A 13,430-nucleotide genomic window follows, 5' to 3' on the forward strand; every position below is an offset into this window, starting at 1 on the left:
AGATTAAGACAAATATACTCTTTGATTAATTACATACTTTATTAAAAAACATCACAACTTGCCTCCAAGGGGTATTCTCAAGTAATCCATAGATTACGGGATAATGTCCCCAACTCTGGGGGTCCAAGTGCCGAGACCCCTACCCCGGGAACAAAGTCATGCATTCTTTATGGACTTGCTGGAGATAGCGGAGTTCTGTGCTCTGCTGGTCTCTGGCACTCCATAAGAATGAATGGAGCGACAGTGCACATGATGTACCACCTCTCCGATTCACATCAGCTTCGGTGGTGGAACCAGCAGTTTAACCCCCAGTGATCGGTACGTTGTCCTCAATCTTGTGTATAAGTGATTGCTTCCAAACTGGAGATTACTCCTTTACATTTGTCTATTAGTTGTAAACTGCACTATGAAATATGGACAGTAGGTGGCAGTATTGCATCACACACTAGCCCGTGAGGGATGAAAACTTTATAAACAGAAAAATATCTATATCTTTTGATTTATATTTTATTCCAGATCAGAGACAATCTATCTATCAGTCTGGACAATCAGTCTTCCCCTCCACCTCCCATTTTGATCCCACCTCTTAGGATGTTTGCATCCTGGCTGTTTAAGGTAAGTAGTGATTTATTGTAAGAATATTTGCATTTTGCTATGAGGAATGTAAAAAGATTAGATGTCATCGAAAAATGCCTATTATTGTGTTCTTTTGGGGTGTGATGACTTAAAAAAGGTGATTCTGGCTTTTCGGGAGGGGGGGTTGTGCATTTATTGTACAGGTATAATAATTTTACCTTTTAATAAACTGAACTTCTAACTTTTACAGACATAGGCGCTTACACATTTTTATATACATGTATATTTTCATATGTACATACAGAATATATATCAGGACATGTATTTTATTGTGTGTGTGTGTATATACAGCTTTACAAATTGCAGGATATAGCCTGTGGCCGGACTTCAAAGGAGTACCAATATGGCAGCCATGGAGGCGTCCATGGCAATCTCAAGGAGGATTACTTAAATGCCGTTATCAGAGAAAGCTATGATCGCTGCTGTTATGAGATGCCAGTTGTATATCACAGCTGGCCCCTGGCATGGTGCCAGGCCCAACTCTTGAGCCTGCTCCATACACCTGACCCCTATTCTTCACCATGACTTACTGGTTCATCATGATGCCGGAAGGGCTTAATAACCATTACTATTTATAAACTAAAGTCTTACTGTCCATTTATACTGTAATAAAGTGAAAGTCCAGCTCACCTGTCTTACAATCTACTCCTTGCCCAGGTGCACGGTCTCATGAGCATGTAGGTAAAAAGCATAAAAGAGATATCCAGCACTCCGTGAACAGACTTGAAAAACATGTAACTTTTATATATTTATTATTCTTGCTTATATAGCGCCATTAATTCCACAGCGCTTTACAGACATTATCAGCACTGTCCCCATCGGGGCTCACAATCTAGATTCCCTATCATTATGTCTTTGGAGTGTGAGAGTAAACCCATACAAACTCCATGCAGTTGTTGTCCTTGGTGGGATGTAAACCCCCATTACTGCAAGGCACCAGTGCTAACCACTGATCTACCAAGCTGCCCATAATTTTTAGGAACCTGCAGTGTCTATTCAGTGAATTGAACAGATGCATATTTTCTCAATATACACTGCCTTTATGTTGATTTGTAGTTTCCTAAAATAAAAGTTACAAGTTTTTGAAGTCCTTTCATGGAGTGCTGGATATTTTATGTCCAGGTATACCAAACCAGCAGAAAAGCATGATTTTGCTGACCTCATTTACCACAAGTTAAAACTGCTATTGGTGCCAATATAAATGTAATATGTTCAGGGACTAGTTTCTCTTTATCGTTCTGCCAGCACTACAGGTGTTGGAACCCTTAGTTCCCAGCATGCACTGCACCTGCTGTAGTCCAATGACTTTTTTTTTCTACTGAAATGAAAGCTTTCCTCTGTTATGCCTGTATGTAGAGCGCAGGAGCAGAGAGACAAAGACCCATCCCCACTCTGTAATCTCTGTCTCAGTGACCATTTAAATGGGGGGGTAATTTACTGTAATCTCTACTTGTAAATAATAAAAAAAAATAACCCCTTGTTTTCCAAACAGGCAACTACGCTGCCGAATGAGTATAAGGAGGGCAAACTGCAGGCGTACAAGCTGATCTGTGGCATGATGACAAGACGCCAAGATGTCCTACCAAACTCTGATGTTTTGGTTCATTTTTACCTTGTCCTCCATAATGGCCTTAATCATGAGGATCAGGTAGGTGTCGCACGCATCATTTGATATGCTGTGCTCAGTGCCAGGGCGTCATTTATTTCTGCACAGCATGCTTACACAGAGACGTCATTGGTGTTTGAGTATTTTAGTTTATTAATACACTTCCAGGAGGAATTGAAATGTTTTCCAGGAATACAAGTATTTCCTAAAACAGACGTATCCGAAGGATTGAGGGGTCCTTGTAATTTTTGGATGATTTTATCAAAGGCTGTTAAAAATTCCTGGCTACTGAGCACAATTTTAGCACTAAACCAAAGACTTTCTTGAGTGGTATCACCGGCCTCTGTTGGCCATAATGATTTTCTAACCTGACATGATTTTATGCATTTCCAAAACTTGTTTTGGCCAATAACGTCAAGAAAAATGTACAAGTCTTCAGACAGCCTAAAAGTGCCCATACACATTCGAGCAAAGTCAGACAAACCCAGCAATTTCAGCAGGACCAGCTGACTTTCCTCTATGTATGGGGGCCTCCCTTCTCAAGATGATGTTGGGGAAAGTAGGATCAGACATTTTGGAATTCAGCATGTCCGATCCTTTGTTCTTTGGGGGGAGATAAGCCACCATAAGTAGTGGCAGAGGCTTCCTCCCCTCTCTATTGAAGTTACATGCCTGTAAGGGGAGGTCAGGAGGACAAGTACTGAAGGTATATGGGCACTTTAACCTTATGCCAGGCACAGTATCACATGAAATCAAGCTTTTATTGTGACTACTAGTGCAAGATGGTATAATGGTTTAGGAAGCATAAAGTTTATTCAACATAATTTGCCTTTGGGAAAGCGTTACTGGGAATACGTGAAACGCGCGTTGGGCTTATCAGTCCATCATCCTTTCCAGTCCGCCTAGGCCTTCAGCCCCACACTAGTAAGGTTTTCCCCTGCTGCTTACCCTTTTCATATCTTTGCTTAGGCACTTGCTTTGATTATTGGCCATTGGGCAGTTTGCTATATATTTTATATTGGGTCCCATCGTGGTGGGACGGGGCTCGCTTTCCATACTACTATTGGCTCATGCTATTTATTTGTTACATTATGCATTGTATATGGGGCTGAATTCTGTGGTGGACTTTTCTCTCTTTCTATCTGTTGTACAATTTTAAAATTATGTTGAATAAACTTTGCTTCTTAAACCATTATAACCTTGTTTCCTCCTGTCTATCAAATGTTTTTGTTGGAGTTGGTCCTTTTGGGTGATCCACGGTAACCAGGTGGTGTCGTGTTTCACTTTTTGTTCCAAATATGCAATTGGCAATTTTAGTATTTAGTACAAGATGGTATGGGGTTAACATGGCCACCATAGTGAACAGGTTAAATATGTGTTTTCCTACCAGAACATAATAAGCCTTTCACAACTAGTCACTCAAGTAGCACAGTGTCAAACTCCTTGTCTCCCAGTCATCGAACACGAAAAATACATGAAGGAGCCCTTTATTGGTAATGCAGGTCAGAATAACCTGTGCTGGTAATAATGTGATCTCTCGTGTTCAGAGTCCAGGAGACAACAAGAAGTCTCAGCTCCCATAAGTGACGGTGCTCCTTGCTAAATACAGCGCCAGTGACGGGCCGTGCTCAGGACGGCTTTGCCCCTGCTTTCCTGCAGTACGGGGTATATGTAAGCTGGAAGGAATAAGTGTAATAGTTACGTTTAACCCTTTTAATGACCAGACTTTAAAGGGCCTTAAAGTTGTTTTCCCAAAATCGCAAGTTATCACCCATCCATAGAGGATGGGTGATAGAGATAGAGGATAATACGCTGATTGCTGGGGTCTGATGAGATCGTTTACAGTCCCAAGAATGGGGTTCTGTAGGGCCCTGTCCTGAATGGAGTAAAGTCGCACATACTCGGCCTCCGCTGCTTGCATTGTCCAGCATTGTCGGAATTAGCCGAGTGCTGACATCTGCTTCTCCACCATTCTCAATGAGTGGAGCGGAGGTCGAGGATGCACACCTCACCGGTTCTGCTATGCCGGGCATACACCCATGTGATTGCCCGCCAAGTCCAATAAAGGCAGCACCAATCCTTTTGTTCTCTGTATAGAGCTCCTTCAGTGCTGCATAGACGATGAAAGAGAAAATGGAAGCGGCAAAAAATGGCTTCTATCTTCTCCTGATGGTCCCCAGCTCTGTCTGACATGATTGGTGAGTTTGTCTTGCACCATAAATTTAGTCATGCACACTTTCCGCCCTCCCATAGAAGTGAATAAATGGACCCACGCATCCTTGAGATGAGGATTTGGGGACCTAGGATGGGTCCCATATCTTACACACATTTATGGCCTAATTTTTTGGATATTCCACAAATGTCTGAGACGCTTGTTTAGCTTCTGTTCTGGCTGTAAGTCTTGTAGAAATGTGCAACATTGGAGGCCGTCAGATGTAATAATGGCAAAGTCTAGGGGGCCACAATTATCGAAACTAACAGGGAAAACTGGCCTTGGTGTTCATGGCAACCAATCAGAGCCCAGCTTTCTCTTCTAAGGTTATGTGCACACAGTGCATTTTTGGTACATTTTTTTTTTCAGCTCGGAAATGGGCCAGAAACTCATTGCATACCTTATCCCATGACTTCCTATGACGTTTTGCAAGGTTTGTGCACATGATCAGGAATTTTCCTGAGCGGATTTCATTTGCGGAATAAAACGCAACATGTCCATTCTTTGTGCGTTTCTGCATGCATTTTTGCCTGTACAATGCATTTGAAAAAACACATGGCAAATCCGCAGGCAAAAACGCGTCAAAACAGGCAGCCCAGGGGGAGGCTCGGCCCACCACAGGCAGGCGGGCCAGGGGGAGGCGCGGCCCACCACAGGCAGGCGGGCCAGGGGGAGGCGCGGCCCACCACAGGCAGGCGGGCCAGGGGGAGGCGCGGCCCACCACAGGCAGGCGGGCCAGGGGGAGGCGCGGCCCACCACAGGCAGGCGGGCCAGGGGGAGGCGCGGCCCACCACAGGCAGGCGGGCCAGGGGGAGGCGCGGCCCACCACAGGCAGGCGGGCCAGGGGGAGGCGCGGCCCCCCACAGGCAGGCGGGCCAGGGGGAGGCGCGGGTCAGGGGGAGGCGCGGCCCCCCACAGGCAGGCGGGCCAGGGGGAGGCGCGGGTCAGGGGGAGGCACGGCCCACCACAGGCGGGCCAGGGGGAGGCGCGGGCCAGGGGGAGGCGCGGCCCACCACATGCAGGCGGGCCAGGGGGAGGCGCGGCCCACCACATGCAGGTGGGCCAGGGGGAGGTGCGGCCCACCACATGCAGGCGGGCCAGGGGGAGGCGCACACCGTATTGCTGAATACTTTGACAGCGAAGGATAGCAAATGTCCATTCCTTTTGGGATAAAGCATATATTCCCTCATAAACATTGCTTTTGGACGGTTTCCTGTATAGAGGACTCACAAGCACGGTGTCATTTTGTGACCTTTTATTTTTGGATATGATTATTTTGAGTTAAAGTAGAGAAAAGTTTCAGATGCAAAGGAGTAATTTTTAGAGCTAAATCTAATAGCTGAAAGGATGCTAAGATTTTTTTGATTTTAGCAGAATCGCTCTGATCAGTCACTTTCCATTACATGTAGATGGTAAATGCACAGTCCTACAATTTCAGCTTATGTTGCCCCCGGCTGTCATAATGATCTCTTTTAACGGAGAAGCCAATATGCTGAATGTTTTAAGAGCTGAGAAAATGTAAGAATAGTCATGTCCTGATTTAATAGTGTGATTTGGAAATGGCTGTATGAAGTGCAGGTATGCTTGCTGTGAAAAGTACTGCTCAGAGGGATTGGGGAAAAGTGGGCAACACTATATGCTTTGTTAGTAGAAGGGGTTTTCTGCTTCCTATCCTTTTCCTTTATGATTAGACAAACTTTTGGAGATTTTCCCTTATATTATTGGGTAAGAGGATATCTGCTCAAAGAGCGCCTCTGAGATTTTGTGGATGGAAAATGTCACTAGAAATAACTTTTACCACCAGTCATGCTTCAGTTCCCCATAGGCTAACTTTAAAGAGGACCTGTTACTTTCTCAAAAACATTTGAGTTAAATACCTTGTAAAAAAAAAATCCCTCAGCTCTTCTGATTCTGCCTCTTTTCCATTTGCACTGCATTTCTTCATTAGAGAGATATTCACATGCATTGCTTTTTAAGCGCTATATCTTCTCTGGGGGTGTGCACCTTCACCCCTCCCTCCAATAACAGATCAGCCGCTGATCTAGCATTCTCTGATGCTGCAGAGCAGCGATTTGGGAGTTCTAAAAGCGTACGCCCCAAACGTAATGCCCAGTTGCACTACAAGCTGAGATTTCACATTGTGCTCTCCAAAAGCAATGAATGTTATTATCTCTGCAATGGAGCGACACAACACAAAAAGGAAAAGTGTGGCTGAATCGGGAGTGGATGGATTTTTACAAGGTATTGAACTCAGCATATTTTGTAGGTGATAAGTTCTCTTTTATGGGAACGTGTCACTTCTTAAAATTATTTACTTGCAGATATTGTGGTAATCTGCAGGTTCATTTTTTTTTTTAAATCATGTCTAGCACAGTAACCAGAAAAGTGACTACAGGGAGAAAATCTAAGTTTTATTCTCCCTGCAGCTTCTCGCTTCCTATAAGTGCGGTGCAGGATTCGTTCCTATACCATGAGAGCGTTGTAATCCCTCTCCAATACAGGCACAACCTGCTGTGCAGCATGTGTGTACAGAACAAGCCATCGGTCCGGGAGCAGGGCAGTGATCACAATGCGACAAGCTGCAGGGAGAATACAACTTCATGACGCGCATGTGACCAAACACATTAATCCGCAGCCTGTACAGAAAGACACTCTAAAGTGGGAGAGCCTGCACACCCCATACCCTTGATAAGGTTACGTTTAGGCTGGATCCACTGTATGGCAGACAGAGTACGGGCCGCCATGCACAGTTTGGCGGTGGCTTTTCTAACCCAAACGTGACAACGAAATAGATGCCTATGAGGCTATAGAGTTCAGGGCGGGAGATGCGCGGCTGGTCTCTGAATCATGGACTGTGACACATGGATGTGTGAATGCAGAGTGTTTTCCCGTTTACAATCAAAAATGATTATTTTGGTGCCAATTATTATTTTTTTGTACTATATAAATCTTTCTTCTTAAATTAAGTCAGAAATCTGTATGAATGAAATCTGAAGAACCAAAACTTTTGGAAATGATCAGATGACTGGAGGATGCCACACGATGGCGCTGTTGGATTTGGTTTTTCTACCCAGTGTTGTTTTTTTTTAAGACTTTGCTTGAATCAGGATGTTAATACATAAAAGATAAAAACAATCATTTCATTGCATTGTAAGGAGAAATACAGATGGTACACAGAGATAAACATTCACTAATGAAGGACATTTCTAACCAGCTTTCTAATTGTTGTTTTGCCGTAATGTACAATTCCTTTCCTAGTATTGCAAGTATTCTAGATGGCATTGGCATGAATCACCAGCGTTCCTCGAGTCTCTAGAACGAGTGTCCTGACCTTTTTCATCTGAACTTTTACCCAAGGTCCTCAGGTCTCCATCCTGCGATCTGCTCATGATTAGGCTTCTAGCTGTTACTGCCGATTCAACAATATGTTCAGGTGAAGATCAGAGCCTGGCGCTGACGGCTGAGTTATTGGGGCGAGAGTAGGGTGTATGCAGGTACTAAACAGTTCTCTTCAGCTACATAGCCATGGAATTCTGATAACTTTTCAGTTTAGACCGTCACTAGACAATACTGGTCAGCTGACAATTTAGATATGTTGAAGGAAAAGATAATTCACAGTTTTGGGCTGCTTTAACTGAAATGTTGATCCAATATATAAAGAAGCGGTTTTTATTCCACAACACTTTTCCACCCCGGTCTGGCGTCTTTCTCAAGTGTAACAACCGAAAGTTGGTTTTTACATTTGAGAAGACGCCAGACCGGTGTAGAATAAAAAAACGCTTCTATATATATTGGAAAAAGGATGATCATTTTGGTTGGCGCAGCTCAAAACCGTGAATTTTTTTCCTTCAATCATCCTTGAGTTCATCATCCCCAGCCCAGGAGCTGTGCCTACACGTCTCGCTCAGGTGGGCAGATTACCTGGTTGTGTTATATCTTGTTATAAAGGGATCAGCCAATATTCTGGTGCTCTCTTTTTCCCTACTGTGTTGATCTACCAATTTGGACATGTTCACACAGGGCAAAACGCTGTGGATTTTCTATTCATATTTTGCAAGTAGAAATATGCAGTGCATTCCCGAACCAGCAAAGCGTGTGAGATTTCATCTAATCTACACTCTGTACAAATGAAAAGAAAAAATGGAAATTGACATGCTGTGTGAATATTAAATATGCTGCATGTTAATTTATGTTGTAGGTTCTTAAGCAGATTACGCCCTTTGTAATGAATAGGGTAAAACGTGGCGAAATACACGACATCTCTACATGCCAGTTCATTGCAGGTTTTTCTGTTTCTTCGTGGCAAAAACCTGTTGGATGTTTTTCTGCTCCGTTTGTCACATGTGGACTTACTTTGGTTTCCGAAGAAATGTAAAGACCTGTATTCACACACATGTGGACGAAGGTGAGATTTGTAGACCTTATCAAAATGACAAAACTATTCAAAAATATGGACAAAACATTGATGGTGAAATGACTCCGTCTTCATAGAACCGTAGAGACAGATTAATGAGCCGGCCACATCAGGGCTGTGGAGTCAGTAAGCCAAACCTCCGACTCCTCCATTTCCCCAACTCTGACTCCATAACAACATCAGGGCTTTTCCGTGAGCCATCTTGGCCATTCATTGTTTCAAAGTTGGCAGCCAGGGCTTAGATAGTCTGGTCCCCAATTTCTACTTGCGTGGCTATTGGTTCATTAGGACCTGTGACCTAATCTACAGGGTGGCTAATGGCAAATCTTATATTTACTACATATGTAGTAAAGTATATGCTGACGACACACAGATCTACCTCTCTGGACCCGATATCTCCTCCCTATTCCCTTCTCCATTCCCCCTTACTACAGACTCTCTCATCTCTCGGCATCACAGACTTGGCCCTGTCTTGGATCTCTTCATACCTAACAGACAGGACATTCATTGTCTCCCACTCACACACCACCTCCTCATCTCGCCCCCTATCTGTCGGTGTCCCGCAAGGTTCAGTTCTAGGACCCCTGCTCTTCTCCATCTACACCTTTGGCCTGGGACAGCTCATAGAATCTCATGGCTTTCATTATCACCTCCATGCCGACAACACACAGATCTACCTCTCTGGACCCGATATCTCCTCCCTACTAACCAAAATCCCACAATGTCTGTCCGCTATCTCATCCTTCTTCTCTGACAGATTTCTAAAACTTAACATGGATAAAACAGAATTCATCAGCTTTCCACCATCTCATTCATCCCCCCAATCTGACCTATCTATCAACGTCAATGGCTGTCCACTCTCCCCAGTCCCTCAAGCTCACTGCCTTGGGGTAACCCTGGACTCTGAACTCTCCTTCAAACCACATATCCAAGCCCTTTCCACTTCCTGCCAACTCCAACTCAAAAATATCTCCCGGATCCGCACATTCCTCAGCCACGAATATGCAAAAACACTAGTGCACGCCCTCATCATCTTCATCTCGACTATTGCAACCTCCTGCTCTGTGGCCTCCCCTCCAACACTCTCGCACCCCTCCAATCTATCCTAAACTCTGCTGCCCGACTAATCTACCTGTCCCCCCGCTATTCCCCAACCTCTCCCCTCTGTCAGTCCCTTCAATGGCTCCCCATTGCCCAGAGAATCCAGTTGAAAACCCTAACCTTGGCATACTAAGCCATCCACAACCTGTCTTCTCCTTATATCTGTGACCTAGTCTCTCGTTACATACCCGCACGCAACTTCCGATCCTCACAAGATCTTCTTCTCTACTCCCCTCTTATCTCCTCTTCCCACAGTCACATAAAAGATTTCTCTCGTGCATCCCCTCTACTCTGGAACTTTCTACTCCAACACATCAGACTCTCGCTTACCATAGAAACCTTCAAAAAGAACCTGAAGACCCACCTCTTCCAACAAGCCTACAACCTGCAGTAACCACCGCTCCACCATACTGCTGCACGACCAGCTCTACCCTTACCTACTGTATCTTCACCCATCCCTTGTAGATTGTGAGCCCTCGCGGGCAGGGTCCTCGCTCCTCCTGTACCAGTCGTCATCACGCTTTGTTAAAGATCTTTGTAATAGTTCATGTATGTATAACCCTTTTTCACATGTAAAGCGCCATGGAATAAATGGCGCTATAATAATAAATAATTAAATGTAAAAAATGTATATCAAGTTCTCATCATAGTTGTCACTGATGAGATGAATCCTTAGCATCATTGAATATGTTCGGGTAGCTCAGCAATGCAATAAGATTCCCACAGTCATATTGGACCACTCAGCCATGACAATGACCAATAGGCCTGCCTGTGCTACTGGGCATAGTGTGCAGGACCACGGCTCTGGAGTATGCAGCCTTCAGACTCATGAATGCTAATCAGCTTGTTCTGGATGTAGTTCTCTATAGTGGTCATACGATGTCGTCTATAACTCAATGTTTTTATTCGTGGACATCTATTGTAAAATCCGTCGCGTCCAGACGGCTAATGTAAGGCCCCCTGTAACAGCTAGGGGAAACGTAGACAAGAGAGCCAGATTGAATAATCGTCAACTCTTAATCTTAATGGGGATTTCTGAGATATTCAAAATTATTATTAATATTTATAAAAAGTTCTTTAGCAAAAAAAAAGTACCATACATATAAGTGCAGGTGTCACCTACACAGAAGGAGCAGAGCTGAAGCTGTCATTTGGTACAATGTTTAGGCAATGGACACTTAGACCCCAATTCATCAAGATGAGTGATTTTTCTCTCCGGTCTTCATGAGGGGTCGTGGTGGAGTCAAATGCTCCTGATTCTTGAAGAGGTGTACAAGCCTCTCATGATTTCACGGTGCGTTCCCCTGTACGGAGCACCACAGCTGGATATGATTAAGACCAGCTGTGATGTCAAAGCCCCGTTTCGCTATAGCTCCGCCCATGTTGAAAACACCAAAAAGTGCTACATTTTTGCGCAACTCCTAGTTTTGCTAAAATTTTGCAGTTTTTCAAAGCAGGATTCTGTCAAAATTGCTTTGATGAATTGGGACCTCAAAACTTTGCAGTCTAAAAATTAGCCAAATTTATCTCCGCAGTTTGTGCTGAATGAAGAATTTGGTGTATCTTTAGACACTTTTGTGAAACTTCGCACCACCTTTCGGCTTAGTTGCAATAATTTGGTGCTCCTTGACGCATTTTAATGTATGTGCCTTTTTTGGAAAGATATCCCCTCTTTCCAAAGCCACAGCCTTTTTGAGCAGGGAACAAACTGTGGTATACAGACATAATAGTAAATAAAGTATATGCCATAGAGGAGCAATTACAAATCTGCCCCAATGTGCTTTCCGTAGTTGTGCCGATATTGCCATGGTGTGCAAATGATGCAGCTCAAGAGAGGTTACTGTGGAATCCTTCAAGAATCCACTTTGTAAAAGCTTGAAAGGCGACACTGGAAGAATGTCCTATGAGCAGATGGAGATGGTCCCAGTAAAGAGCTATTAGGTTTTCGCCTGCGTGTCATGAGTATGCTTCAATATGGTGGAGGAGTAAGATGATAGGCAGCACTTTCCTCATTTACATAGTTCTCTTTGTAGCGGAAGGGTTAGCGGGGGCATGTTTACTGCTACGGGGTCGTTAGCAGCAGATGCTGCACAATATCATTTCATGTGTTTGCCTGGATTTCTTTACAATTACTTTTTAACAATACATTTTAAAAAGAACCTGTCACCAATTCAAAAGTGGCCAGTTTTTGGTTTTCTTTTCTTTTTTTTTTTTTTTTTCTTTTAGTTCTCGCTTCTCCCATTAAAGTTTTATATTTCTTTTAATCTGCCACACAGTACGAGATATGGGTTTTTTAAGTGCTATCTTTTATGGTCTTTACCCCTTCGAAAAAAACTATACAAGTTAGCACTTAATAAAAAGGCCCATATCTATGGAACTGTATGGTGGATTCTTTAAAAAAAAAAAAATATGACAATGGGGGCAATTCTCTCCCTGTTCTTGATGAGGATCGGATCGTTTAGTAGCAGACGCTCCTGATTCGTTAAGAGGCTAACACCTCTTAATGAATTGGGTGAGGCGTGTAGTGGTGTGCGCCTTTCCACAAATCTTGCTGAAGCCCCTGCTAGAGTAAGATTTGTGGCAGAGCGAACCATGCTGCTCGTCATGAATTTGATGACTGCGGGTCACCACGCCCCACCTACTTTGTTGGAGCTGGGGCGAGAATGGCGTGAACGCACCAAACGTCTTTTTATTAAAAAAAAAAAAAAAGCAACTTTTCAAAGTTTTGTTTGCTTTTCAAGAGGAAATCTGGCAAAAAAAGCTTTGAATCATCCCCTATGTATTATTCAGTGGGGCAACGAAAACAAAATAAGGGCAAAAACTGGCCACTCTTGACCTGATGACAAGTCCTCTTTCATAGAGAAGTGAAAATCATAGGTTGAACAAAAAACAAAGTGTTTTGTTTTTTTTTTGTTGTTTTTTTTTGCTTTAAAGGGTTTTTTCCATCTCCAAGATCCTATCCCAATATGTAGTAGGTTGTTGTTGTTATTATTATTGTTATTATTATTATGATTATCATATTAATAATAACAATAATAATAAATACCTCTAATTAGTGAATCAGAAGAACTATACTACATTTCTATGTCTTTCCTCATGTGCAGGCATTGCAGGACCTTGGGTATCCATGGTTACGACCACTAGCAACTAGGTAACTGTCACTATATCAGTGGTCGTAACCATGAATATTGTCCTGCAATGCCTGCACATGAGGAAAGGGACATAGCGAATCAGAAAACCTATAGTACGTTTCTAATTGAAGATATTTGCTAATATTATTATTACACCTACTACATATTGGGATAGGATCTTGCAGCTGGGAATTACCCTTTAAGTTAATATAAGCAGCAGCACAGATACCTGGCTGCTCATGGTTTCGGCTTAGTAGTTCTGACAAGCAAAGTGCCCAAAGAGTGTTATTAGACATTATCTTGTTAATCAGTGAATGTCTGTAAATTAAC

At 43.3% G+C, this 13,430-nt stretch overlaps 1 protein-coding gene across 3 annotated transcripts in view; it reads left to right on the plus strand.

The window, feature by feature from the left end:
* Nucleotides 1–13,430, plus strand: part of RALGAPA2 (Ral GTPase activating protein catalytic subunit alpha 2) — a 330,418-nt gene that overhangs the window by 112,277 nt on the left and 204,711 nt on the right. For all 3 annotated transcript variants that reach the window (XM_073672456.1, XM_073672457.1, XM_073672458.1), the window contains 2 exons: nucleotides 517–615; nucleotides 2,129–2,284. In XM_073672456.1, the coding sequence (XP_073528557.1) occupies nucleotides 517–615; nucleotides 2,129–2,284 (255 nt within the window). The remainder of the gene's footprint in view (nucleotides 1–516; nucleotides 616–2,128; nucleotides 2,285–13,430) is intronic.

This window comes from Phyllobates terribilis, unplaced genomic scaffold, assembly GCF_046119375.1.
Source record: "Phyllobates terribilis strain yellow unplaced genomic scaffold, ASM4611937v1 Scaffold_3__8_contigs__length_932513732, whole genome shotgun sequence".
NCBI classification, from domain to species: Eukaryota; Metazoa; Chordata; class Amphibia; order Anura; family Dendrobatidae; genus Phyllobates; species Phyllobates terribilis.